General features: G+C 39.3%; 2 protein-coding genes across 3 annotated transcripts; both read right to left on the bottom strand.

The window, feature by feature from the left end:
* Positions 1-1,748: 1,748 nt before the first annotated feature.
* On the bottom strand, positions 1,749-13,731 carry LOC139133872 (cytochrome P450 3A5-like). The gene is made up of 14 exons (XM_070700642.1): positions 13,556-13,731; positions 11,010-11,103; positions 10,805-10,857; positions 10,215-10,311; positions 9,327-9,443; positions 8,626-8,714; positions 7,706-7,854; positions 7,227-7,360; positions 6,431-6,598; positions 5,973-6,193; positions 5,066-5,203; positions 4,179-4,341; positions 2,802-3,571; positions 1,749-2,584 (listed from the first exon to the last, which is right to left on the bottom strand). Exons 1-13 carry the CDS (start codon positions 13,624-13,626, stop codon positions 3,494-3,496), a joined length of 1,572 nt encoding a protein of 523 aa, XP_070556743.1. The 5' UTR covers positions 13,627-13,731; the 3' UTR covers positions 1,749-2,584; positions 2,802-3,493.
* Positions 13,732-15,844: 2,113 nt separating this feature from the next.
* LOC139133871 (uncharacterized) lies at positions 15,845-27,108 on the bottom strand. 2 transcript variants are annotated; one of them, XM_070700640.1, is made up of 2 exons: positions 26,845-27,108; positions 15,845-20,620 (listed from the first exon to the last, which is right to left on the bottom strand). In XM_070700640.1, exon 2 carries the CDS (start codon positions 20,549-20,551, stop codon positions 16,658-16,660), a length of 3,894 nt encoding a protein of 1,297 aa, XP_070556741.1. In that variant the 5' UTR covers positions 20,552-20,620; positions 26,845-27,108; the 3' UTR covers positions 15,845-16,657. The 2 variants fall into 2 exon arrangements, with proteins under 2 accessions (XP_070556741.1, XP_070556742.1); XM_070700641.1 differs by lacking the exon at positions 26,845-27,108 and adding an exon at positions 20,845-20,973.
* Between the last annotated feature and the right edge of the window lie 468 nt (positions 27,109-27,576).

Raw genomic sequence — 27,576 nt, 5'->3', positions numbered from 1 at the left:
TGACCTAAAATTAATCGCGATAATGATAATTATATTAATTGGTAACGGAGTTCGGGCATGTTGAAATAAATATCGACGACAACACGTTACTATGTGCACAAAGAGTTCAGAAGTTCCGGAACTGAGAAACTACACAATAGAACAGCAGGCAGCTTAACTGCAATGTCAAATGGTTGTGGAATAACATAGCAAGCATAAGCAATTTCTGAGGTCAAAATAATTCAGCACTTGGTTAAGAGGTTGTTTCACGTCTATGTATTGGAGTAGAAACAAGCACCGACGTATACATGTTATTGTTAATACCCGAATACCTCTGACCCGACATGAAGTTGGTGTTGTTCGATCACTGTTAAGTCAGTATTCAGGCATTGAAACATCTAGACTCTCTCACAGCCCCTTCGTTCGCTACGCAGTTATGCGTCCTCAACGGTCTTTCTAACAAGCGACTCTCACCGATCGGCTCAACTGCTGAGGGCGCTAGTATGGACTATGGCGAAGCCGACGAGGGGCTGTGAGAGTCTATGAAACATCAAGCTGAATGACTCGATCAGAGTTGACCTGAAGTCCGGTCAAAATACCAGTGTATCAGTTTTAAGGATTACCTTATAACTCCATGACAGCTAGCGAAAGGTCAATCATTTAACAGGAAGATACATGTAGCTCTGCTAAAGGCCACTGTACAGGACGTTTTATCTAACTCTGCAGTATTTTTTGGAAATAATGTATTATTTGAATTCTGTTGCAAACATAAATGGCCTTACTCTACAGGAAAATAGTCACTTGTGCATTTTGTCAAACAGACAATGCACCTTCAATCTCAATATTCACATTTGCTTCAACAACACGTAGTACATACGCCCTTTGAAATTCAGACCGCTCGACCTGAACACAGTAAAAGTGGATAGAAGACGAAGATCAGAACAAAATTTTATTCTCAATTATCTGAAGTCTACTAGAAACGTTGATCCAGACATCTTGTAAGAAGGTGTAGTTTGTTTAGGGAGCATTCGTTTTTACGGGGAGGGGGGGTCGGTCGAAATCAGGGGGCTGACTTTTACAAAACTGTTTTTCGGGAGTCAAATTTTTTGAAGGTCTGTTATGGAGTTATGGCAAAAAACAACAGAATTGACTAAATCTATATAAATCCGAATACGAACCTGACTTTATATAAGGTGATAATAAGTAAAAAAGAGCACTTTTGTTCACAAAAATAAAAATTTTCATGTTGACCAAGTGAAATAAGTGTCATGCCATGTTCTAATATAACTTCTATGACACTTTGAATACTGGGGAAAATAGCTCAATTTTTTGTAAATATAGAGTTTTATGAAGTGTTTGAAAAGATTTTTTGACTTTTTAATTATATGCATTTAAACAACAAATTTGATTTTGGAATTTCACTAAAACGTTGATTCACTATACATAATAATAGTATGATGGAAACTATGAACAATTTTTTTCCAATATACAACAGCTAAACCTGTGTATATATAGATGCTTGATTCTTTATATTAATGTACTTGAGTAGACGTTTAGGGAGTTAGAGTGCATGTGTGTTTCAAAAATTCGATTTTGGAATTTCAACGAAATATTAATTCACTATACATTGTAGTCTATGAGGAAACTATGAAAAATTTTTTACGATACAAAACAAGCTAAAAGTGTGCTTTTACAAATGTGCGACAATTAATATAAATGTACGTGATGAGAATAGGGTGTTTGAAAGAGCAGATGTGAACAACAAATATGATATTGGAATTTCACCAAAGTAATTATTTGTACAGTTCGAAAAGGATTCTTTGAAAGTTCACTGTTTTTCACCCCAGGACCATAGGCTGCAAAGGGTTAATTAATCAAATCAGATATAATTTTGGGGTCACATTTTACAATTGATGACTTTGGGGGGATCATATTTTAGAAATTTTATTTGGAGGGGGTCGCTTTTTGCATTTCATTTATAGCTTAACTCCATCGACCCTCCTCCCCGTAAAAAACGAAAGCTCCCTTAGAGGTCACTGACCTAATTCGTAACACCGCATTCACCAATCCTTATCGTGACGAGCGCAGCATCGGTCGATGCATGACTTTATATGGTTAGTCGCACTTTTATTCGATTTTCAGTATAGTGGTCACGGTAAACACGCCGAGTACTCTATCCTCATGTAAACCCAGTATCATAAATGAAGAATCATAAAAATAGCAACGTAAGCTAGCTTACTAATGCACGCTTGACAGAAATTATGTATCACTAAACGTACTAAACTTTAACTGTGTTTGCATGTTTCGTATAGTCTGTATACTTGTTCTGAAGTGACAAAGGTCGTAAGCTATGTTTCTGCTTGACAAATTGAGTGCAAGGAAGATATTGCTGCGGCTATGCCCGCAGTTTATTGAATAGCCCATAGACAATAAGTCCGAAACTCTTCAGATTTTGTTCATATTTTGGTGGAGTTTAAAGACCCCCATATTACTTGAACATCAAAAATCTCCCTGCAAAATGTGACATTCAACAACTAACTGACGCGATAACTTAAAGATTTTCGCAGATCAATCTGACTGTAACTGTTAAGCTTCTAACTGTTAACTAACACGATTGGAACTAATTTGGGATAATTGAATGGTGAAGTAATGTCTTTTAACCTGCAAATGTAAGCTCATCTGCTTTCCTTTTTTGGTACACACTTGTTTTTATGAGTAATTTGTAATATTGCAACAATCAGCTATAAAGCAGCTAACACTTTTGAGAAGTTTAAAAAATATGAAAATCCAATTATCCCAAATTAGTTCCAATCGTGGTCTACAGTGGTCACATTGCCGATGCGTTGTTCTCTGCTATTTTCACTCAAGTCGGCTCTGGCGTCCATCATTTCTAGAATATACAAAAGTTTCTGCAAATATTTCAAAATGTGTAATAAACTGTGAATATGATCAGTTACTTCACACAACTATTTGTTAACTATGATAGAAGACAATGAGCCACTCATAAGGGGTATACAGTTATCGCCTTGTGGACGATGATCAGTTTTTCACGGTTTACTCCTCCACAATAGAGGGCGCCATGTTTCAGACAAAATACAGCTATCCCTCCGTGTGTTCTTACATTGCTTTGTAGAAGAAACAAGTGTTACAATATTTAAAAAATCCTGAAATTACACACTTTAAGTAGATACAAAATTATTTGACTCTAAAACCTGCTGAGATCATAAATTGCAGTATCAGGATCTTTCTGTATTCTTTCTGTGAAGAAGGGAAGTTTAATCGAATTCCCTTAGCTTACAAGCTCGAGACAAACAGAAGAAGATGCAGTTCGTATGTGATCTTTATAAAGACATCAGTGTTGTGACTGACTATTTCATGGAGTAGGAAAATCAAGAGTTTCTAATATTTCACTCGCCGTAGCCGCATGCATAATATGTTGAAGTTGTGAGTTATTCTAGTCCACTGTTCGTTTACATCAAAACGGTCGTCAGCTCAGCGGTCGTCAGTGATCTGTTCAACGTCTTGCCTTCACACGCAGTATGACGCCACCTTCCGGTGACAAAAATCCAGTCTTACCAAGCTGTATGGGTATCTAAAAAGATAACGGTTCAAGCATATGTCCGACAGAAATTACATTTTAAATTCTCATGAGTTGTTAGTCAGTTGGTTGCTGGATAAAGGTATGTTTGCCTGAGCAAATCGAATTCTCGACTGCAACTTACTTTCGGCACAATTGGCATTTTTGATCATCTTGTCATCTACAGTTTGTCTACCACAAAATCTCATTGAAATACCGAATCTTCAGCACTGATTATGTAACGCTGAATTGAATTAATTGACTTCATTAACTGCATGTGAAAAACATAAATTCACACCAAGTTATACAAAACAATAATGTTAGCTGTATATTTTGAGACTTTGTTGGCCAGTCGAGAAGTTCAAAGGTCGAAGGTTTTGTTTGTTTTGGTTTGGTGTGTTGTTGTTGGGTTTTTATAGGGCGAGGACCACATGCACAATTTTGATGATACTCTGAACAAAAATACTGAAAAATGTGAAACGAGAATTTGTGTTTCATCTTTTGTCACTGGATACATAAATTGGAAGATCAATACAGAGCCAGCTCTCTGTAACACAGATAGCGTGGTCTAGGGTTCTATCAGAGCAAAATAATAAATTAAGATATTCAAAATTTACAATACCACAGTCTCAGCACAGGGCTCCAGAGTGAAATCTCTGAATATACGGACCAAACCGATCTTAGCTTCCAGCAAGGCAAATCTCATTCCGATACAGTTACGAGGACCAGCTCCAAATGGCAGCCATGCGTAAGGATGACGTTTCTCTTTCTCTTCTTTGGTGAACCTTTGTGAAAGTTTATTACATCGTTTGTGTCACTTTTTATGATTTATTTCAATAAAACTAACAGTTATACAGATGTCATACATATCCATATGTTTACAGGTTAGTTCAATTTCTTTGCTTATACGCTAAAGGGAGGCGGTTGTCGAACCTGCACGTGTGTGACTTTTTTGTTTCCAAACAATGTCTTTCATGGATGATATCAAGATGCATCACGTCAACATAGCTGCAACATTTAAATTTTACAATATACATTTTTAACAAACATGTTTCAACTTTCATCAATCGCCAATGTACCCTCAATACAGTATTTACATCGGCAGTAGGGGTCCCTGGCAACCTTTGACCAGAGTTCCGAAGACTACCCCCCTTGGGATGCACCCTTAATATGAATAATACGATGTCGATTTAATTACATAAACACGAACAAAGGAGAAGTTTTGAGATCAATCAATCATTAAGCCATTTTATCTATCAGGAACTTTCTATCTATCTACCAATATATCTGTCTATCTATATATACCTCTACTTGTGTAGTGTGGTACGATAATGAGGGAAATCTACCATTCAACACATTTTCGTCCATTCTGAACCTCAAATAGTTTATCCCTAATTTGATGCTGCACCAAGATAAACAATCCTCAACTGAAAGTGCCTTTGTCCCCGCTTTATCCTAAATTTGACAGACACTGACATGATCCGGAATATTTGTGAGAAACATACCCACCTTTCTGGGATGAATTTCTCTGGTTCTGGATAGATTTCTGGATTGTGATGAATTGCATAGATCGATACAGTGACGTACATTCCTTTCTTGATGTTTATTCCAGCGATTGTGACATCTTCATTGCATTCCCGGTCAAACCTGTCAATAGTACCAGAAAAAACAAAATTTAAGAACATCATTTTAAAATTTATATTTGTATAATCCATTTGAAAACAGATGTAAAAGATAATCCTATACGCATCTGTATCTATTTGCTAATACCAATGACTAAAATGACATACAACAGCCTAACGGTTGATTGTAGCGCAAAACCCTAAGTTTGCGGACCTTGATGGTACGAAAACCCTCTGCGTTTTCAAATATACAAATATATGTCACAGAATTGTCAAAATTTGAAGCACATTATGTTTCAAAATTTCATAGCCTCAGCGACTGCTTTAAATTTCTTCTCCCGGCATTTAAAAGCGTTCATATTCTCTGCAATAGGTTCTCGAGTACATTATCCACAGATTTCATTTCTCATCACTTCAAGGCAGGGGTCGTCGGAACAGCTCCTGTGCGACCTTCTTGTTTACAAACGATGTATTTAATGCACTATATCCAGGTGCATCAAATCAGCATAGATGCAGTATATTAAATTTAAGATGTACATTTTGACAAACATGTTTCAATTTTCACCAATCACAACCGTACATTGGATACAGTGTTACATTTAGTCGTATTGGTTCAAGTACGATCTTGAAACTTAACTTTTACGGATTTGTAAAGGAACATCTTTATTGGACTATTGACACTCAAAACTCCAGTCGATGCTTTTCCGTAAGCTTATAACTCCAATTGATTATTGTAACAATAACAAAAGTAATTTCATTGCTGAAATAATGGAGGGCATCAATGCGTGTCTAACCTCAAGGAAGGCGGATACATTCGCAGTGTTTCACAGACAATCATATCCAAATATGGCATCTTTGATACAACGTCGTAACTCGGTTCTTCGTGGTTCGCCATCACGTCATCGATTTCGGTGCACAATTTCTCTTGAATGTCCGGATTGGTTGCCATGGAGTAAGCAACGTAACTCATTAGAGTGCTCGTTGTCTCATAACCAGCAAGGAAGAATATGAGTGACTGAGAATGGAAGAAAATTGGCATTGTGTAAAACTCTGCCAGACATATCAGGGAAATTTATTATGGCAGAGCTAATTCAACTGTCGATAGCAAAATAGTGATGCTACTGATTAACTTTCGCAAAGAAAAAGTTGACGATTAATTTTACTTCTCACTTATTTCGCAAATGAATGTGTAATTTCTTTTGATTATTTCGCATTCTTTAATTTTTCTTTCTACGTAAAATACTTTACTGACCTGTGCAAGTATTTCTTCATTTGTAAAACCTTTGTGAAAATCGTGTGTATCTGACTTTCCATCCTTGACGAGTTTCACGCCATACTCATCCTCTTCGGTGTGACTTTCTTTGATGTATTGTTCATAAACATCATGGGCGTCCAACATCAGCTGTAGAAAGTCGACTCTCTGTTTAAGATAACCATTTAACTTTTTTTTTAATTTTTAAATCAATGCAATCCCGTCTCACGACAAGAAACGTGAAATAACACACATACACAATTCTCGTTTCACCATAGTTCATTGATAAATCATTTCTAAAATCATATTTTGAATGCAAAACTGTATACAGATCTTGATCATAAATCTATAGGTATGAAATTCCTGTATAATCTAAAATTTTACTTAGATTTCTGTATTCTTATGCGTTTGACATGTAGAAATCCGCCATGTTGAAAATATGGTCGACTGCGGTGAACTTTTATGCCTCACTTACGTGGCAAAATAGGATTAAAGGTATCGAGAATGTGACTTGTATTTCAACCTTCGACTTTCTGAATGTGTATGAGTTTTTGTCGGGGTCAAACTTAATGTGTAGAAATAACATGGTACATTACACATGTAAGGTTACATTGATGTCTTTAATTATTTCCCCAAAATGTTTTGAGTGATAAATGTTTTGCTAATATATTGGCAGAATACTGAAAGACTGGCTGTTATGCCCAACAACCTTTGCGGGTTTCTTCAGCGCCATCAACGGCGAAATTAGGATAACACCTGGGCAACTGATATGGACGCAATAACGTATACTACAAACCTTATTTGACGAAACCTGACTTTTTCTCATCTTGATAGTTTGTTCAGTTAAGTCAGTAAAGTACTTCAGATTCTTTGTGGGGAATAATCCGATGTTAAGCCAGTTTAGCACCGGCACCAAGAACGGTAAAAAGACTGACAAAAGGTGGAAAGAACGACAATATTGGTATGATAAATGAACAGAATTGAAAAAACTACCTAATCTACCACTAGCACAGCACTAAGCTGTAGATCAGGGTCAACATTATGTATCGTATTGCATCTGGTACCCTACTGTATAATCTGTAATTTAATATAAACGAGTCGTGCGGAAATCTGCGACCACGGACATAACACAAGTTTGCGTTCATATGAAGGAGAAAATAGTTTAATTTCTTGAAATATCTGCGACAACATTTTTTCATTTGATATAAACTGTTGTAATCATCGCTGTTCCCGTTGACAAGTAAGACCATATGACAAATAAGTGTAATTACTCACACATTATCAACACGACGGGGCTGAAAAAACCGAATGCAAATGCTTCCTTAGCATTCTTGACGAAAGGATGGTCAGGCTGTTCCTGCGAATTCACCTCAATACCAAATCCAGCGCTTGCCATACTGTCTACCACATAGCAACCGAATAAGCTTCAACAGAGAAAAGGTATTGTAAATCTACATATATCAATGTCTGCATCAGAATATCCTATATTTTGTTCTGAATCTGAATCTGAATTTTGTCACAATTGGCTTGTTGAAATATTTAGTCTACTTTCACGCCCATGTTTGGTTTCCGTTTCTTTACGGTCTATTTCCGCGTGAAACAATGACCAATAATTTTACTTTCGATGCCATGTTATCGATATTTTTGTGTTGATGTACAAAATAAAACATCCCACGTTTCAGACGATGCACAAACATATTAGACAATGTCTCTTAGAATGCCTCTTGGGGACATATATTAGTACTCTCAAAATTTTCAATTTTTTTTTATATGACACTCTTGGGGGCTTATTTTAAAGCTCTCGGAGCAAGAAAAAAAATTATCGTCTTAAAATTGTATTTGTCTCCATGGAGTTGACACAGGGATGGCGGCCATTTTGAATTTCAAATATTGGTCAACCCTGGGTAATTTGTTTCTCTAGTACCAAAATTTGCACTGTGACCCCCGATTTTTATTCTTCATTATGAAAGACAATGATCGAAAGATTCCTTGAGGAAATTTTGAGCACACCTATAAGTCTTTCACTTTTGAGGCGCTTACCACCTTAAGAGTTGCAGCTCTTATTTGTTATATCAATTTAGACGTTTTTAGGTCATGAACGATGGCAAAAAAGTTCTTGCAGCTGTCATTTGTTTTATATGACAAGGGCAGATGATTCCACTGGCATTTGCTGTCATATGTGATCTATTACTCACTCTTTACACTGGATCGGCGTACCGTCTTCACTGTGTTTGCGTAGAATTTTAACCAGGTCTTCGGCGGCCTTGTTTACAATCGAAGACATCTGAAAAATGGAATACTTTAGTTACACAGAGGGACATCGTAACAAGAACTGTGGAAAACATTCAGCTCCTTTGTGTATAGATTCCACCGTGTAACTTACTTGATCAAAGACAAAGTCAAGCATATAAGCCAAATGATTACCACAACAATACGAGAAGTACGTGGTAATATCGAGAGTTCTCTGTAACTCGTTTGCTGTCGAGACATGGCATTGCAACAGAGCTGTGAGCACACAACGAAAAAGAATAACAACTGCAACAATAATTTATCAATAATTGCAATTACTTACGACGAAAACATGTTTCTGTCCCTAAAAGTACTGTGAATGGATTTTAAAAGTATCAAACAAGTTTTAATACGGAATTGATGTCCTTCATTTTGATCAGAATTTAATACTATTTGTATACACTCAAAAGAAGCGGTTTCTGCAATGAAACTATTTGCGATGGACCGAAGTAGAAGTTCGCTGAGGTCGTGTAATTCAAAGACCGGATTTTTCAAAGCCATGGCTATTGCTATCTTGACGTGGACTTCATTTGGTCTGTATGGGATCATTTCTGATAACAATCAAGAGCGGACCGATGAATCGTAGCTGTTAGTCTAATAGACTTACCAGTCTCATCTTGGATCCACTGAATGCTGGAGTCAGCGTGTTCCTTTTGTTCTTCCAGTTTTCATTTGTCAACATGGTTAGACCAGAGTCTAGAGGCTTATTGTTAATTGGTAATCGCTGCAAAAAAAAACAAATGCATTCCTTTTAGTTGATACCTACGCATGCGTAGTTGCCTTTCTAAAGGTTTATCTCTGCACTGGGTCAAAAGATACTTATAACACATTTCGGTATACACATGGCAAATGACATAGAAACTGATATTTGCTTGCCTGACCACTAGCGTCACGCGATATAAAGGTCCTTGCTGCATAGTGAAATCAGAATAAAAAATAACATTGATCAATGTTATCGTGCAATCATCGGAAAGTGCATAAGCACAAAATAACATTTTGTCTTTTGCAAATGTAACTTACACATACTTTTCGAAAATATCAGAAACGAGAGTAAAATGAGGATTTAAACATGTGATACACCGGTATAATGCTGAATTAGTCTGGTGTCTTGTACACATCGAATTGTACTCCATAATATTATTTCGAAGTGTGTTTTCGTACGTACATGTGACACATGTAAGCAACTGCGTTCACAAATCTGAAGGTGTTGACGGTCATGGTGTCATCTTTTTATGCCCTGGCGTTAAATTTCTTGAAGCTTTATCCTGATAACTAAAATTAAGTACTGATTAGCTATCATTCACGAATTACTTGTTTTTTTGCCTTTCCACAGCGTTGCTATGTTCATCACAGACAATGACAGTATACACATTCCTCGCAACTTAAAGGCTGAACATTGAAAACTTGGAGACTGGTCATTAACATGACGTCATCCTGTGATGTCTGACGTTGAGTGAAAAAGCGCCGACAGAAACTGCCATCCATTCACACTTACCCGTCTATTGTAAAACGACACGAAGTTCTTGACACAAATCTGTTTGCAAATTTCTGGATCAGAGAACATCAGCACTGGCGTGCGGCCTTCATAAGTTCTTGAAAAATAATTGCACATTGTATAGTCATTTTAAAACTAAACATGAAAAAGTTAACCTAACAGATATTTATTTCTCTATAACTTAAATATATATGGCATATTTCGGCTGTAATGCAATCTGATTATAATAAGATGTGTAGAGATTGCGAACTTTGTTTATTTGTTTGTTGGACAGAAACAGAAAGAAAACAGCAAATGACACAAAACATGGTAATATTTTTATCTCTGTATCTGACTTCAATCATATTGGCTGTAAAGCTAATAAAGAGAGGCTTAGAGCATCCGGGGGGTTTTGGGGGTTTAACATGACTTGTATTGATTAGGATGTCCTATAACACAATTTAAAAAATGAGACATTCTATTGTTTTCCCAATTCACTCACCATAATTTACCTTTGACTATAGTACTATGATGTAATGATATAACTCGAGATGAATAACACATAAGTAAAGTACTTTGTCGATATATAAGTACGATATTGACAGCATTACCCGAACACTTTCCCGTACTTTTTGGCCCATTCGACATCCTTCTTATATACGCCCTATGGGGAATGGAATGCAGGAACGTGTTATAAAGTGTTAAATATATGAAACCAAACATTTCAATTTTCGTCATAAAACAAAACAAATGAAAAATTCATTTCACAAGATGCAGATTGTGAAAAAAGTCATTGATATGTTGTATGATACTTACGACGCTTAACTGCATTGCATTTCCGACCATGGGCCATGGAGCTGGTCCCGGTATTCCCATCGCTTTGAATGTTGAGTAGGTCCACGTTGAGTATCTTCAAGGTGGAAGAACGAAATATACATACACATAAAATGTGTTACTGTCAAGTGTCAAGTTTGCAGGCAACACAGACATCTGTAGCAAAGACTGTAGATCGGCACGGACAAAGTACCACAGGTCAGTTATACGTGTATGGGTCTCGACAAACCCAGGGACATCAAGTGTTTTTTAAAAATTTTAATGATCTCGCGCTGATAAAGAATTGTATAGTCTACAATACTTAAAAGTATACTTGGGAGTTAATATGTTACATAGAGTATAGGCAAATATTTTTTCAAATAGCAAGTAATTTAATACTTAAAGCTTTGTGACCTTGGATCAAACCGTTTCAACTGAAGTAATATGTCATATCGATGAATTATGCTCTCATCATTTAAGTATTACATCACAGGGATGATACGTTAAAGAGCTTTGAAACAAAACAGGAATTATTAACTTCGTCAATTTAAAGCCGAGCTTACTGTCTTGAGAGAAAATGTGTAGGATAGTGTGCATCTCATGATATATGATTTATCGAAATGTTTCTTTTTACCATGTTATTTGTTTTTCTCTCTCAAAATCTACGAATTCCTAGTTCCTAAAATCTTATTCCCTCCTGTATTCCTTCATCACTGTTTGTGATTACTGAGGGAATTTGTCAAAACCGTGTTGGTATTATGGGGAGAGGTCTAAACCAGACAGCAAACTTTCCAATGTATGGCCAGAAGGAAAGAGTAGAATTACCAACAATTCCCTTCTCATTCAATAATTACCACTAGGAATAGCGTGTATTTAAGGTATATCGCGCCTCGAGGACATATATTCGGACTCTCAAATTTTTACAATTCCTTTCTGATATACCACTTGTGGGGGCTCATTTTGAAGCTATTGGAGAAAGAAAAACTTTCACCTACTTAGTTTTTCGAAAATTGAAAATTTTATTTTTCTCCATGGAGTTAACACAGGGATAGCGCCCATTTTGAATTTCAAATATCGGTAAATCTTGGGGTATTTGTTTCTCTAGTACTAAAATTTGCTGGGTGGCACCTGATTTTTATTCTTGATTTTGAAAGAGAACGGTTAACAGATTCCTTAAGGAAATTTTGAGCAGAAGTTTGTCTTTCACTGACGAGGCGCATACTACCTTAAAAAATCAAACTTACTATTACTGCTGCCACATGGCCTTCATGGTATAATGTTCTATCCCAAACGGCAAAAAGTATATTCAGAGCAAACGAGATTTTGCGTGTTCTTCGATGGTCGCGTGATTACACGTTATCTTGAAAGGAGAAGCTATAGATTCTGCGTTTTACCATTAAGATATCTACTCTCGCGAGTGTCGACTTCTCGTTTGAAATGGTGCATACTAATGATAGATTCAACCCCTTACTTCAGTTTCTAGTACTGGGATTTCCTCATCACCGCCAGAGACAGCACATTATTTAAAAATCGATCTCACTAATTTAGCTTGTCATATAGCATCATTGACCTAATGTCAAAAATTATCAGAAGCAAAAGAGATTTTTCATGTTCATCAAGTTGGGGAGCTTTCGATAGTTTATATTGTCCCATACAAGTCGGTGGATAAAAAGAAGTCGCTTGAAACAGCCTATCGTGTATCTACACCACTTCATACAAAAACTATTTCACTTCGATGAGCGGAAGTTAAACGTCCAACCTCAGATGATAGCGAAAGTATCGGATTGCATAGTGAAATCTGCGTAAACGGGCTGAATGCAATCCGCATTGGTATTTCGAGGATAATTCCCTTTATTGCCTTCACCCTCCACCCTACATGCTTTCATGTTTCAAGTACAAAATAAATTACAGAAATCACAGATTTGAACCAGGTGCACTTCAAAGAGTGAAAATTGACAACATCAACCACTTCTACAGCTTTTGCCGCAAATAACGCCCCGACCAAAACACCTTGCAATAAAAAGGCCAGGGCGACCTCTCGTTAAAGGCTGTAGATAACGTAGTCGCTGAACCATGACCTAATGCTGCTATGCTTCTTGCCTATGGACGTACATCCATGATGAGCAGCCAAAATTTACAGTAACTCTGCATTAATGAAACGAGTGTTGAAAATCCACCACAGCACCATACCCTCCACGCTTGCATTTAAAGACAGCCGTCCTGGAATAGAACTTGCTACTGTCTCAAACTTGAATTTGCACTCGTTATTGACGAAAGCACCTCGATGTCTCGCTTTTATATCATTTCAACAAAATTTGCGACAGGTGTGCAGATACAAAGACAATATCACAATCAAGCTCTGCATATCAACTTCATTCAGCATTCATAGCAGCTACCACTCCGCGTAAGTCTGGTGAACCCTTTATTTTGTTTGGAGCCAAAAGTATGCAATCTATTGAGGGGTTACATGTACTACTTCATATATATGTGTTTAGCTGATGTACTATATACGAGTTAATTCTAACGTAATACCTATATGAAATACTTACAAATACAGCAAAATCAGCACGATGGTCGCTAGAATTAACGATTGGGATACCTCAATACCAAAAAACTCCATGTTTCCCGTAGAGTTCCCTGTTGTCGGGCGGATCAAGGAGTAGAACACGACGAAATTGACACGGATGGGTTGTGAACTTATGCCCCGACGCCACTTCACCTGATAAGGCTACATAATGCGTACGCATGCGCACAGGTGACGTCAAAAGTCAGAGAGATCGCATGCGTGACAAAATGTAAAGTAGAAGTATACCACACTTTGTAAATGACGTGTCTTGATGATTGTTGGACATCCACCAGAAAATGTTAAATAGGATAAATCTTTCCGAAACTGAGCAAAATATTGGAGATTCGAGAAAAGCACGTTGGTTATGTAAGTTACCATACATTCTATGTGGATGCAAGTGCCCCTCTACCGAACTTTTCCACAGTAAAGAGACAATACCACTTTATAATTTGATGGAGATACTTAGAATTTTTTTATCTAAGTATGTATTTGCCCAATGTAGACATACCACGGACATAGCTCTGCATGGCAGGGCTGTGTGTTCCCGGCGTTATGGCCTCCCACCACATGGGAGGCCATAACGCCGGGAACATACAGCCCTGCCATGCAGAGCTAACCACGGACATATATTAATGCGTCTTCTCACCTTATTTTAGGGATCTCGACTCTTTCGAATTTTAATCGTCTCCTCGGTAAGATCAGTGAAGTAATGAGTATCTTCTGGGGAAACAATCCTCTATCAAGCGAGTTCAGATTCGGGACCAGGAGCGGTAAGAAAAACTGTCACAAAACATTTAAAATTACCATCACGCAAGTACCAGTATTTATGTCGATGAGAAGTGGCCTGCATTAGGCCTACCAATAGAACATCTTCGTTGTTTTTCGTGTGAGACCCCAAACACTTACGTGAAGCATCGTGCTCCGGGTTTAAGATAGAACGCACCTCGGGGACAGACATTCGGACTCTCAAACTTTTACAATTCTCTTCTGATATACCACATGTGGGGGGTCATTTTAAAGCTCTTGTGTAAGAAACATTTTCTTAGTTTTTCGAAAATCCAATTTTTCCTTCCTTAGAGTTAACACAGGGATGGCGGCCATTTTGAATTGCAAATACCGGTAAATCTTGGGTAATTGTTTTCCAGTACTAAAAGTTACACGGTGAACATTAAGCTATTTCTTTTTATAATGTGTGATATTAATGTGAACAAAATATGGTGGCACATTGCAATTGATCGACTAATTTTCCTGTCAGCACTTTAAGCTTGATTCCATTTTAGGCGTAAGAAAGCCACTTTGCAAGTTCCAGGGAAAACTGAAACATACAAGACGAAACAGGTCATAAAATCGTGGTCTTTTTAACCCTGCCCCCCCCCCCCCGAGCGATTGGTTGGTCAGTCTGTTTTTTTTCGTAGCGAGGAATTTCCTAAACCATGACGTCGTGGGCATGTCAATATTGGAGTTTGGCTTTAGCTTCGGCCGTTGTGCGTAGATTAGACTTGACAAAACCACATACTTTGAACAAAGCTATTACCGAAATTCCACACGCAGACTCGAAAGTGGAATGAATGCTTATTTGACTTGGCGTAGAAGCTATTGAGTGGAAAACGTTTTGTTCCACCATTAGTCAAAGTCAATTCTGGAAGAAAGTGAATTGTTTGTCAATTTTCTAGGATCAACGTCAATATTGCAGATTGTAAGGGTTTAATGCTTTCCAAGCAAGGTCAAAGTATATATTAAGGAGAGACACGGGGGTGTCACTCCACGCATGTAAAAAAAAACTAAAATCACCCCGCAACAGGCAGTGACGAGAACTTTGATTCCAAAGACATTACACTCGCACGCTGGAAAGGACTTTTCATGTTCATCTGGACTGACCTTTGACCTCTCTTGAGTGACGTGGTCCGTACCTCGCAGTGAAGTCATTCGTTCGACATCTTGCGCACCACACCCGACAGGTTCACATCCATTTGCTTAAAGCATATTTTGTCGTTGATTGTTGGACATGCAACTCTAGTTTTGAAAAGTGAACTGCAGTTTACAAAGATGAAGTCACAATTGTGTCTTAATCACTCCATACACATATGTGAAGTACAAATACTGATTCATTGATCCACGCATTTACCACGACAAGAATTATGAAGTTTTGCACCATCCCCACACATTTTCTTTCGGATAATTCAAATTTTGGCGAAACGATATGAAAATTAGAAACGAATACATGTTTCAACAACTTCACAACTCAAAGTAAACTCTCAGAAAGTATTCCAGGTAAGGTGGAGAACAACAACTGTTTATTGCATTACAAAGAAAAAATATCTTGATAAACATGATAAAGATGATAACTTACATTGCGTCCAACAAAATGGCAGTATATATGGCAAAGGGAGTCAACAGTGTTTTAATAAAACTCTCGATACGATGAACCATACAAGAAATACATGATAATGTTCGTAAATGTTATGGAAACTTTATAACATTATTTATCTCTTGCAGCCATCATACAGGAATAAATAAACATGCGAACTATTAGTAAATATGGCAAGATAATAAAAGTTTAAATTTTCGCAGTTGATTTGTCAAAAAAATATTATTCAAAGGCACTGAAGTCAGTTGTATGGCAAAATACATGCAAGCTGCGGCGAGTAACAAAAAGTGGTATACCTAGGAGAAATACTAATATTGCTCATTTGATCTAAACTTGCGTGCTCGGATTTTAAAATCTGGTTACTGGACTAACACGCTAATGTAGCCTGTTGACAGCCCCCTTGCGCAGTTTCTACGTCTTGTGACTTCGCTCCATCGATCGCCGAAATTCGGAAAGAGCGCGCAGCACTCGGCCATGCTAGGATTCACGGCGTGCGTGCACTGTAAGACTCGCTCACAATAAGTAGAGTAAAACAGGTTAGGACGACCAAAGCAAATGAGGTATGGGGAACTGACGACAATTAAACGGTAACGTAGGATCGCCTTTACTTCGGAAATTGTTCGATTGTAGGGTCAGCGCATTAATAAATATGACATCTCGGAATTCCGATGAATATGAACAAAACACTGAAATTTGGCGGAAAATGGATGAACTATATTATTTTCCAAATCGTTTCATGTTTCGGGCATCACAGTTCAGGGATGCAAATCGACCGTTCAGTAAGTTTTGGACGATTCCACCCCACGGCACGACGTCTGAGGCTAATATTTCAGTCATTTGACAAACTGGTGCTTTTACAACGATGTTTTTACCGGATTTGGTCAGTTTGGGTTTCCCGTCACCTTCAAGGAGGAAACCGCCAAAGTGTTCGATATAAATCGACGCCCTCCTTGCCAAAATTCCGACGTAAGCAGCGGGGTTCTTAACGACAATTTCCAGTTTTTGTGAAGCTCGGTAGATTTCTGAAACCGCTTCTTTAGACATGATTAAAGCTCGCTCATCACAGAACGAAGGAAACACGTCTTCCCGCCAATCATTTTGTGCCACGTAGTTGTCGTCATCAACGTTTCTAGACACCCTTACTTGCCTGTGTACCTTTCCCATCATCCATTTCGGTTTCCCACGTGTCAGAAGATGCGAAACAACGTTTTCTAAATTGATGTATACCGAATCAACCACAAACATAGCATATTTGTAATCATGGCAGTTTAGGTAGGTCCATTTTAAAGTTTGCATCAAACCCGTCCTGTCGGTAAATTTTGTTTTATTTCCCTCAGCAAAAAGTAGATCCTGGAACATTTTGTTTTCGTTTTGCACCGATCTGAAGACACTTGGCACGTTAGGGGTGTTCATCATAAATCTTACAACAACTTGCTTATCTTGAACTTTCCTGGAAAACATGCGGCACAGCCGTTCCCATTTTCGTTCACTGTAGTGATAGGCCGTTGACCGGACCACAATCAGCAAGTAAACTGGCCTCGACTGCTTTGCGTAAAACTCACACGAGTATGGTTCGTTTTGAGTCCACTTTGCAGGCCTCACGGAGAAGCCGGGAGCCGCTAGCGTGAGCTCGTCGTGCACCTGGTCGTGGAGGGCGCCACACATGTCGTCAATGATCTCACCTGGGTGAGAGAGTTGGACCCAGTATTGGTAATACGATTGTGTGGTCATATGATGCGATACTAAAGACGATCCCAGCGAACACCTGTCCCTGTACAGACCGTTCATGTCAAAATGTATCTGTGGGTACGGCACCACCCCAACAGCAGTTGCTAGGATACCAACATACATGTCCTCCCAACGGAAAGGCTTGTCCTTAAATGATTCCTTGTAGATCTTCGCTGCTACATCCGACGATAGAAGGTAGGATGGGCCCTGGCAGTACGGCGGATACGTCTCATCGCTCCAAACATGTCGTGGTGTGTACCACTTGTGGCGGACTGATCTAAGCGGCTCTGTACCGATCAACGGATCTCCAAGATAAAAGTCTGTTCTGGGTGCATTCTCTAAAAAGGAGATCAAATTATCAGTGTTCAGAAACACGTCATCGTCGATCTTCAGCACATATTTTGCGTTCTGGCAAAACTCGACGACGTATCTGACCAGCATTAGACTTTTTAAAACCAAGTGGTCATAACTTTCCACGAAACTCTGTTGAATTATGTCCCCGTACTGTTCGTTTTCCTTTTCAACGATGGCTTGAAGATCTGGATCATTGGGAGGTACGCCGAGTAAGTACAAAACTTTCACCCGAGGTGTCCTAGTGTCAGATTGGTAATAGCGCCCCCAAGTCTCTCTAATGGCCACTCGAGTAGAGACATTGAGAGGAGATGAGAGCACACCTACCAGCAGGAAGACGCCGTCGTCATGGCTACAGGCGTCGGGGTGATTAATAAGAAAATCAAAGCTATGTGGCCTTGAGACGTGACCTTTCAAGTTAATATTAGATACATTCTGAGCTTTATATTCGATGTAGGAGAATTCTGAGTCGGTATCTTTGCATTCTTCAAATTCCGACCACTGCCATTCTCGCCAATATTTGAACATAAATGCCGGCGGATCACTCAGGGAACATCGCGAGACCATGAGGTGGATTAAATCGCACGTTGACCGTTTTCTGCCGTTCGAGTCAAAGCCCGGGTGGTGCTGTGGTTTAATTCCCAAATTCTTCAAAACCATGCCGATGTACACGTCCTCAAATACGAATAATTTTGTTTTCTTTGCAGACAAGTAGATGGTGTTCACCATATCAGATGACACCAAAAAGGCAATACCGCTGGGGTAGGCTGGGTAAATAGCGTCGGGGTATAACGTGTGGCTGACATACCAGGGACTGGCTGAAATGCGAACCGGCTCAGTGTCCTCGAAAATGTCACCGACGACCAGTTTCTCACTCGGAGCTTCTCCTACATATTTCAGAATATTGTCAATATTGGCAAAGATGTGATCGTCTGTTTTCATCACAAAGCGTGCATTTGAACAGTACAAGTGAACCCACTTTAAACCTACCATAGTCATGAGGGTTTTGTGTTTATCAGTCGTTGCTATGTCAACGATAAGGAGGTCGCCATATTTCTTGTCCTCCTTCAGTAACATGTCGTTGATGTCCTCATTTTCAGAAACTCCGATTAGGAATAACTTGATTGCTGGTTTCCCCGGCAACTTGGAGAGGTAGCTTCCCCATGTTTCTCTGATCGCGAGACGATTCGCTTCGGCCTCGGCAGACGAAATAGTCAAGATCAGTAGCGAGACATCGGGTTTCACTTTAGGAGGCGGGTAACCGGTACAAATTGCCGGATGGTCGGTGATAAACTTATATTCAAATAGATTATCGATATGATTATTACGGGCAATCTGAAGGGACACCTTTTCCTCGGGGTATCTCCCGTAATCGTTCTTACACGCAGAGTTCCTTAATTCGTTCCACATACGCATCATTTGCTGAGCGTCAAACGAACCCCAGACAAACTCCTGTCTCGTCAGGCATATATTCGAGATTTTTCCGATGGGCGTGTCGCTCACCTTGCTGTCGATTCCCGGGTGTCCCTGGGGGCGTATTCCTGCTACATGGAGCAGAGCGGACAGGTATATATCCTCGAACCGGAACGGTTTAATATGGAAGCTTGCTATGAAAGCTTTCTGTACGACGTCCGTCGATAACAGGTACACCGGCGACAGCAGATATGGAGGGTACATTGGTTCTGGCCACTCGTCTTCGCTGACATACCATGTACTTTCGGGGTCCCTGTTCGGTTTCGAATGTTCCACCAGTTTTCCTAGAGCTATGCCAGGTTTCTCTTGGAATTTCAAGTACGTTAAAACATCCTCGTTCACGACCATCATGGTGTCGTCTATTTTCAGCAGATATCTGGCGTTCGAGCAAAATTCATACGTCCATTCAAACATCCCCACCAACACAGAAGTTGCATCCCTGTTTGCATCGCCAATTTTCATTTGTATCAAGTCATTTTCTTCGAAATTCTCATCGTTTATCCTGTTCTGGACAGTTTTATTTAAGTTTTCTCCGACAACAAACAAGACGATGACATTTTGACTTTGTCGCAGTGTCTTCGCCCAGGTCTCTCGCACAACATCGCGTTTGGATCTATCTTCCGCTCGGGAGACTACTAAGACTAGCAAATGAAGAGTTTTAACGTTTTTGCAGATGTCATCGTGGTTTATAACGAAACGAGTTCTCCTGTATATAACAGTATCGTCATCCAGAGACTTCTTGTTATTCGTGGACGTTTGGTTGACCAACATCCACGCCCTGAAAGCTGGCTTGAACCCGTTTTTGCCGTTGCTACTGTTGAAGTATGGCTTGAGGGCACCAAACATGGCACCGTATCGATCCTCTGTCCTGAGAGAGCGTATATTCCTACCACTAGATTCCTTCATGGGTCTGTTGAACTGGCGGGATCCCTGAGTCTGGGTTTGATAAAACAAAATCATACCGTTTAAAAGGCACAGGACCAGTAACACTTTTATCCAGTCTTGTAACCCCGACGAGCGCGTCGGCCAAAAAGACCGCCTCGTTTTGGACTCCGTCATTCCCAACTTTAAATCGATTCTTCGAATTGAAATACTGGATCAGTGAAGCATTCTTTTTTAGTGTTGTTTCTGAAAGAAAGAAAAGAACAATTATCAGCAACATGCATGTGTAGGATCAAGACTTGAAGACACAGCTTACGCAGCATCGAGATCTGGAATCTCTTTGTAAGTGTACACCCACCCAATAAAATCTTAGACGCAGCGAAGTTTTCTGACTCTGACCATAACAATCTTATAAAACTCTTAAAATAGTTTTCCATTGAACGGTTTGCAATAATAACCTATTTTCTTACCCCGACTCTTCTTTAAACCAAGCAGATGCTGAGACAAATGCAATATTGTCTGTGAGTTTCGGCTAATCAAAATAAAGTGGCCGTTCGACCTGATTTGGCGGTATAATGACATGTCAGGATTTCCACACTTGTTTACATAGCGATATGTTTCCACTTAGGCATGCGCACTTGGTGGTGTTATCAAATGCTTTTTGATTGACATTGGAAATATGATAATGGGTGTTGTATCGGCTCTATTTTATGAACTTCCAAGCTAAAATAATTCACAGTGTTGAATTGACCTGAATTTCTTCTTTCCAGCCAATCCACTCATAGGTCATTATTTGGTACATTTCTTTTCGTTACATCGTTGATATTTACTTTTCAAAGCCATGTTCTCTCCTATCTGTGAAGCAAGGTTTTGAAGGCAGGTAGGTTTTATACGGCCTGGTACAAACACTTTCTGACAGTAAAAGTCATTAGTATTCCAATATCTAATATTTCAGATCTATTTAGCATTTTGATTAGTATCTTTCCAACCATCAGTCTTCCCGAGAGATATCCGTACACAACGCATACCTGGCATTGTAATGTTGATTTTTTGACCTCCTGCATGGACCAGAAAGAATCATTTAACATAGTTTCTCACGTTGATTTCAACCTAAGATTTTAACAAGCAATAAAAAGGCATGGTAAAACAACATAGGGTGACACATACTGGGCTACACGGGCCAACCTGGCAGTCTTCTTGGTATGCGATCTGATCTGATCTTGTCTACCATAAGATAATCATATCATTAATCAATCATTAATCATCAAGAGATCATCATTTATTGACCTTTGACCCAAAGCATGATCGAATATTGATACAATTATGCTTCTGTTGGGAATTTGACGCTCTTTCCTATCCGATCCCTTATCAGTATTCCCGACTTGATCCAGGCTATCGCAGAGACGTGGGAAAATAAAGCCTGTATACGTGGTACTCTTTCAGGCCAACGATTTTGTAATGCTATGATTTGCTGGGAACGCAGAAATCTCGCAGCGCTAAAGTATCACTTCTCAGCTGGCCTCACAGACCATGGCAGCGACTCGGAGGACCGCGGTTATTTCATACAGCAAGGACGTCGACGTGTGCGCCGAAACTATTCAGTGAACGTGATAGAATATCAAAATTAGCATATCTTGAAATGAATCTCGAAGTTTCGTCGTCTTTTCTGTTTGCTCTACATTTTGTCTCAGTTGTTTGCTGCTGCTATTTAGATATTTTATTTTTTAAACAGACAAATTGACTGATCAGAAAGATAAGCTTTCAGTGTGGCGTTTAAGTACATGATAATTTGAGATAGTGTTTCTAATGCTTGTTTTACGTGTCCTAAAAGATTCTATGATTAAAAAATACATATCGTGTGCTAGCAATCAACAAGATCCGAATCATTGTTTTAAATTCTGACTCGACTGCAGACTGGAACAGCCTTCATCCACATACAGCAATAGATACAGTACAGGAAGACTGCGGTGTCTACGTCAAAATTACAAAAAATGGACAAATCTCGGATGTAAAGATATTGCATACCAGTTATCTGTAAGTTGATGCTTTAAACATTGGTCTCCGAGTCAATAAAAGTGAATGTTACAGCGCGCGAAAGGGGCATTACATATTTTCAGATAAAGGAAGCAATACTGACATTTTTGAGTGCTGAAATCGTTGCTCCAGCTTTGTATCCAGGAGCTCCCACGATGTATGCGATCCTGTTATTCAAAACTGTAAGTGTCAGTTTTGTTTCAGGTATATGTCTGAAACGCAACACGTAGTCTTTTATTTCATTTCAGTATAGGTATCTGGTAAAAAAACACTGGATCGTAACATAAACTTATGTTATCCTTGGTCATAATAAAAAGATTGATATCAGAAGCACAGAGAAGGACCAAAGGGAGTATCACATTTTTCGAGGCGACTCCAGAAACCCACGGTCTCCCGGCTCCGACCGTGCTGGGTCGCAAGGCATGATGGGTGTCAATGTAGAACTTGTACGTCGTGAACTTGTACAAAACGAATTGATTATTGTGAGTTGCAACGCCGATGTATTGTTTAAAAATCATTTGTATTCATTCTCGGCATTGAAGTATAGCATGTACGTTATGGGCTGTGAAACACTGGTAGCATTTCTATCAGGCAGATATAAATATGAACTTTGACAAAATCTATAAGTTGTCTCGGTAGTTTGGTATGAGCGTCATAGAGTATTCACCCAAAATATACGGAGTGGTTCTAGACAAACGTCGGATTCTGGTTTGTTGCTATGGAAGCTATTTTTATTGCTTCATTTCTAGTTAAGGCAGTGTATGTGATCGCTAAGTGGGGTAGAAGAGGGATTATAACATGCAATTGTACCTATCAGTGACTAAGACTATCTAGTGAAACTGCGCACCACTACGTGGCAAACACAACACCAGGGGCTGAGGTCGAGAGTGAATTCCACGAACAGTAAGGCACCACTCTAAACAGCTTTGGCCATTAAAACGTGCTGAGAAACTACAGGACTATAGATTTCCCACACACGGAAAAAAACATGTGTTTGAACCGACTTTGCCATATAGTCGCTACATCATCCATGTACTTGGAACGACGTGTCTGGAATAGCGTGGGTGACCCAGACTGGCAACTGAGTGAAAGGATAAGATCTTTTCTATACACTAATTGGCCTACACTATAAACGACAAAGCCAAACCACAGCTAAAAGCCAATTAATTGTACATCAAAACTGACAAAAATACTCTATCTTAAACTAAAATTTGCCAGCCTTGAACGCAGACACCTGGGAGCAAGAAATATGACCTTGGCAATGTAGTTTTAATGAGTGCATTTTAGTTGCATAGCGGAGGTATACTGCGAGTTCATATGATGCTCTCATCTGTATTTGAGTGTCTTTATTAAACCACGCCACGCCCAACAGAATCGTATTACAGTGTCTAGATTTCATAAGAAATCAGTAAGCATCAGGAACTGATCGGATTTCGGATAGGTTGCTGAACGCTGCTTCTGCAAAACGAATATAAATTGAAGGAAAAACATATGTGGAGTTCTGGAAAATATGTATATCATGCCTATTTCGTGAAAACTAAGAAGGCGAAAACAAAATGTTGCGTTCTTAAGCGGACCATTGTACCATGCAAGTAAGAAAAGTAGTCAACCCTTTGAAAATGTAATGTGCAAATCCAGACAATGGTGAGAATATCCAGACAGTCCGTAATGAAGCCATTGTTATTTCCTGAAAGAAATGGACACGAGATGTGAGACTGAATGGCTGGGGACGGTATTGAAGTAAATCCTTCAAAACAAGAGACTTATGTCTGTAAAGTTTTAACTACAGAAATGCATGACATTCGTCATGTTTTCTGATAATCCCAGGGTTATTTTTTTATCGTCAGTCGAAAGAGTAATTATGCTCCCTTATCGGTGAGGTAAAGGCAACGAGAATGTCATATTGCGGCTATTCACAAGACTGTTTACGGCAATTGCAAAAGCAAGGTTTTAGACAGAATAGGAATATACCCAGTGTTTCTTGGCGGGAATTTATTGGCGCCCATTTTATAGATCTGTGCAGGTCCATTGAAGAAACAGATTACATATGAAGGAAAACTGAAGGAAAGATAAAAATGACACTAATTCCATCTACCTACCCTTACAAATATATAACACATTGCTCGAAAGTGCAATAAATAATGCAATCCTAAAAATGTGAGTATCTAAAGTAAACGCAAAGCTTGGGCGTCAAAAATTAATCTCGCTTTCTGGCTGTTCCTCCCTGGACATTATGGTACACCCCTTCAATATGTACTATGGGTACTGTCATTGATTACAGTGAGACAAGCTCGGGAGATGTATTTCTAATATAAAAACATTACAGGGCATCGTGCCCTCAATTTAAAGAAAGACCAAGAAACGAAAATCCCGCTCCGGGGTTCGTGACCAGATATACAGTGTGCGTTGCCAGTATAGAGGAAAGGTCAAAAACTATGGTATGGCGCATGGTATTCGCCAGCTTCATCTACAAACAAACTGATTAACTTGACACAACTTTCAAACGAGAACAAAGGACTTACATCACGTATAAAGTCAATGTCAACCAGCACGGATGCAAGAGAAAGGAATCGAGGATTGCGGCTTTGATCACCGAAGTGAAGATGATACCATATGACTTTGGCGGTGATTTGTTCTCTCTCCTCCCACGGTGACGTGACAATATGTAAACTAGAGTGGATAGCACGAGTTATAAAAATGTCATAAGGTAATGCCTGCTGTTTTTAATTTGAGTTTAAGTATTATCGTATAAACCCGATACAGGCAATACAATTACAAGCTGCGAAAGATCACGGCAAGCTTACGGCAAGATGCTGAACTCTCAACATCTTACTATTCTTAGCAGGGAGGCCTAAACAGTTTTTGTAGACATTCGAAACTTGCAGGAGAAAATAAACCGTCCTCGCCCTGTTTTCGTTTGTTTGTTTGTTTGTTTGTTTGTTTGTTTGTTCGTTTGTTTGTGTTTTGAGTGGAAAATTTAATTTCCACGAATTATCTGTGAGAATGACGGCTATTTGACTCTGACTATGGCGGTAAATTTTATTCGGCTCCCCAGTCCAAAAAATGCAGGGCGATTTCATTTCTTGATATGAAAGAGAACATTGTAAAGTTTCACTGGAGCAAATATTAGCATAAGTTTAAAACTGGTATTTCAGAGGTGCGAATTTCCTTACCACTACACAACACATGTGTAGCTGACCATCTCCATGCGAAACGCACATTCAACATATTATACCGTGTGCGCAAAATGCACCCTGACGTTGCCCTCTACGTTGGGCAGAGGCTTGTTAAGATATCGTTGCTTGTAATCATTCGAAATCCGTTTGTTTGTTCATAAGGTTCTTTGTTGAATGTTTTGTTTCGTTTTGTACTTCGATTTGTGTTACAGTGTTTAACCCATTGATCAGAAGACCAGGCTTTTTTGAGCAGTAGAAAAAGAGAAGGTGAGAATATTGGACCACTGTGAATGAAACATGAATGGAACTGTGGTCAGAGAACCTGTTACATCATAGCTAGAAATCTAAGTTTAACCATAGACAGTAGAGGGGGCTCTGTCTATGTTTTAACCATCGGCGTAGTGAAAGTTCAGCAAAATTATTTACGTAAGAAAGTTGCCGCGATTATCCCGTATGACATACTTTATTGATGTATGCTGAGATGGAAGAACGTAATTTGGTGCGCGTGTCAACTCTCTTTTGACAGCCGGTTACTCTTGACAATGTACTTGCTAACCTTGGATAGTATTTTTGAAGTGGTATGAAAGCTATTCAGGTGTGTGTGGAAGACCCTTTGACAGAATTGTAAATGTTACGTAATAACTAAAGTGCGTAATACATGAACATAATTGACACAACAGCGTCGACGGCCCAAACTGGCCTCACTTTCTGACACAGCTCCCCTGCCACACCTGTTTATCGTCGTGTACAATCGTGAACATGGTGTCTTCACACTTAATAATGCTCATATTAAATGCAGATGACACTAGTTCGCATGTTTACTGGTGTCTTCACTCGTCATGATTGAACTAGAGTGTGCCATCAACGACATGAAAAACAGTAGGAGCTACCTGTACGATTAGACGTTGTTGGGAAATGCGATACTTTGTACAGTGGACTCACTCACTGCGTGTTACTATTTGATGAGGGTGTTTGTAACAGCAGAAAAGTAACTGGAACGGAGAAATTGAAAACCAGAGCACTCCCACCTATCTTCTATGACAAAATTGAGCGGGATATTTTTCAGTCGGGGTGTATGTTGGCACTAAGGTTGTCTGATGGTTGTCTACATGTGTCGGCGGCACCTTCTCCGAACAGCAACAACACGGGTTGGGAAATTTTCCTCGGTTTGGTGGCACGAAGCCATACGAACCAAACTGGAGAAGTAAAAGAATTCAGATTGATCACATATTACCATAATGACAGGTGGAAGAGACTCACCTCTCATCGCGTTGACTTCCCTGTGAACTTCCTCTCGGCTGGTCGTATGACCTTCCAGTACTGCCAAATTGCAGTGGCTGGTGTCAGAATTCCGAAACTTTCACCCGCCATGTTGAGATACATCGGCTCTCCGCTCAGTCTGGCAGTAGGCAGTAGGCAGTATGTGCTGAAAAAAGAGTAAGGTGTGGGGCTAAAACGCCTCGTCGTCCACGATCAGTCTCGCCATTCCTACAGCGGCAACTGTTTCGACACTTTCCAAAATTTGCATAGAAAACAAAACCAAAGAAATACGCCACAAAAGAAACAATTAACGAAAGGTCATCCCTCAATTTTGAAAGGGCAGAGACACTCAAAAATAAAACCGGCAGTCTGCGGATTACAAGTTTGACAAATTGATTTCTAGAAATCACCTGGCACAACATTCCTAAAGGACTCATTCGCGTTGAAAGACAAGATAACAATCCTGAGTTGGAAATAAGTACCGGGGATATATACGTACTTCAACAACTACCCGGGGGTGTCAACGTTGTGAGTGTAAATGAAGCGCTTCTATAAGATTGGCGACTCCGAGCACGGCAACTCATTCAGCTCACATCATTACATCTTTTGGCTATGCTGAACTACTTTTGATAAGATTAGAAATAGTTTTTTACATTCAATGCTGTAATCATGATGTCTATGCACCAAGTCAGATTTTGTACTTATTTTCAACAAACTCAAAAGCTGTATATG

Source organism: Ptychodera flava, chromosome 5 (genome assembly GCF_041260155.1).
Source record: "Ptychodera flava strain L36383 chromosome 5, AS_Pfla_20210202, whole genome shotgun sequence".
In the NCBI taxonomy this organism is placed as follows: domain Eukaryota; kingdom Metazoa; phylum Hemichordata; class Enteropneusta; family Ptychoderidae; genus Ptychodera; species Ptychodera flava.
Note: the sequence above shows the minus strand (reverse complement) of the source record. Positions and strands in the feature narration are given on the sequence as shown.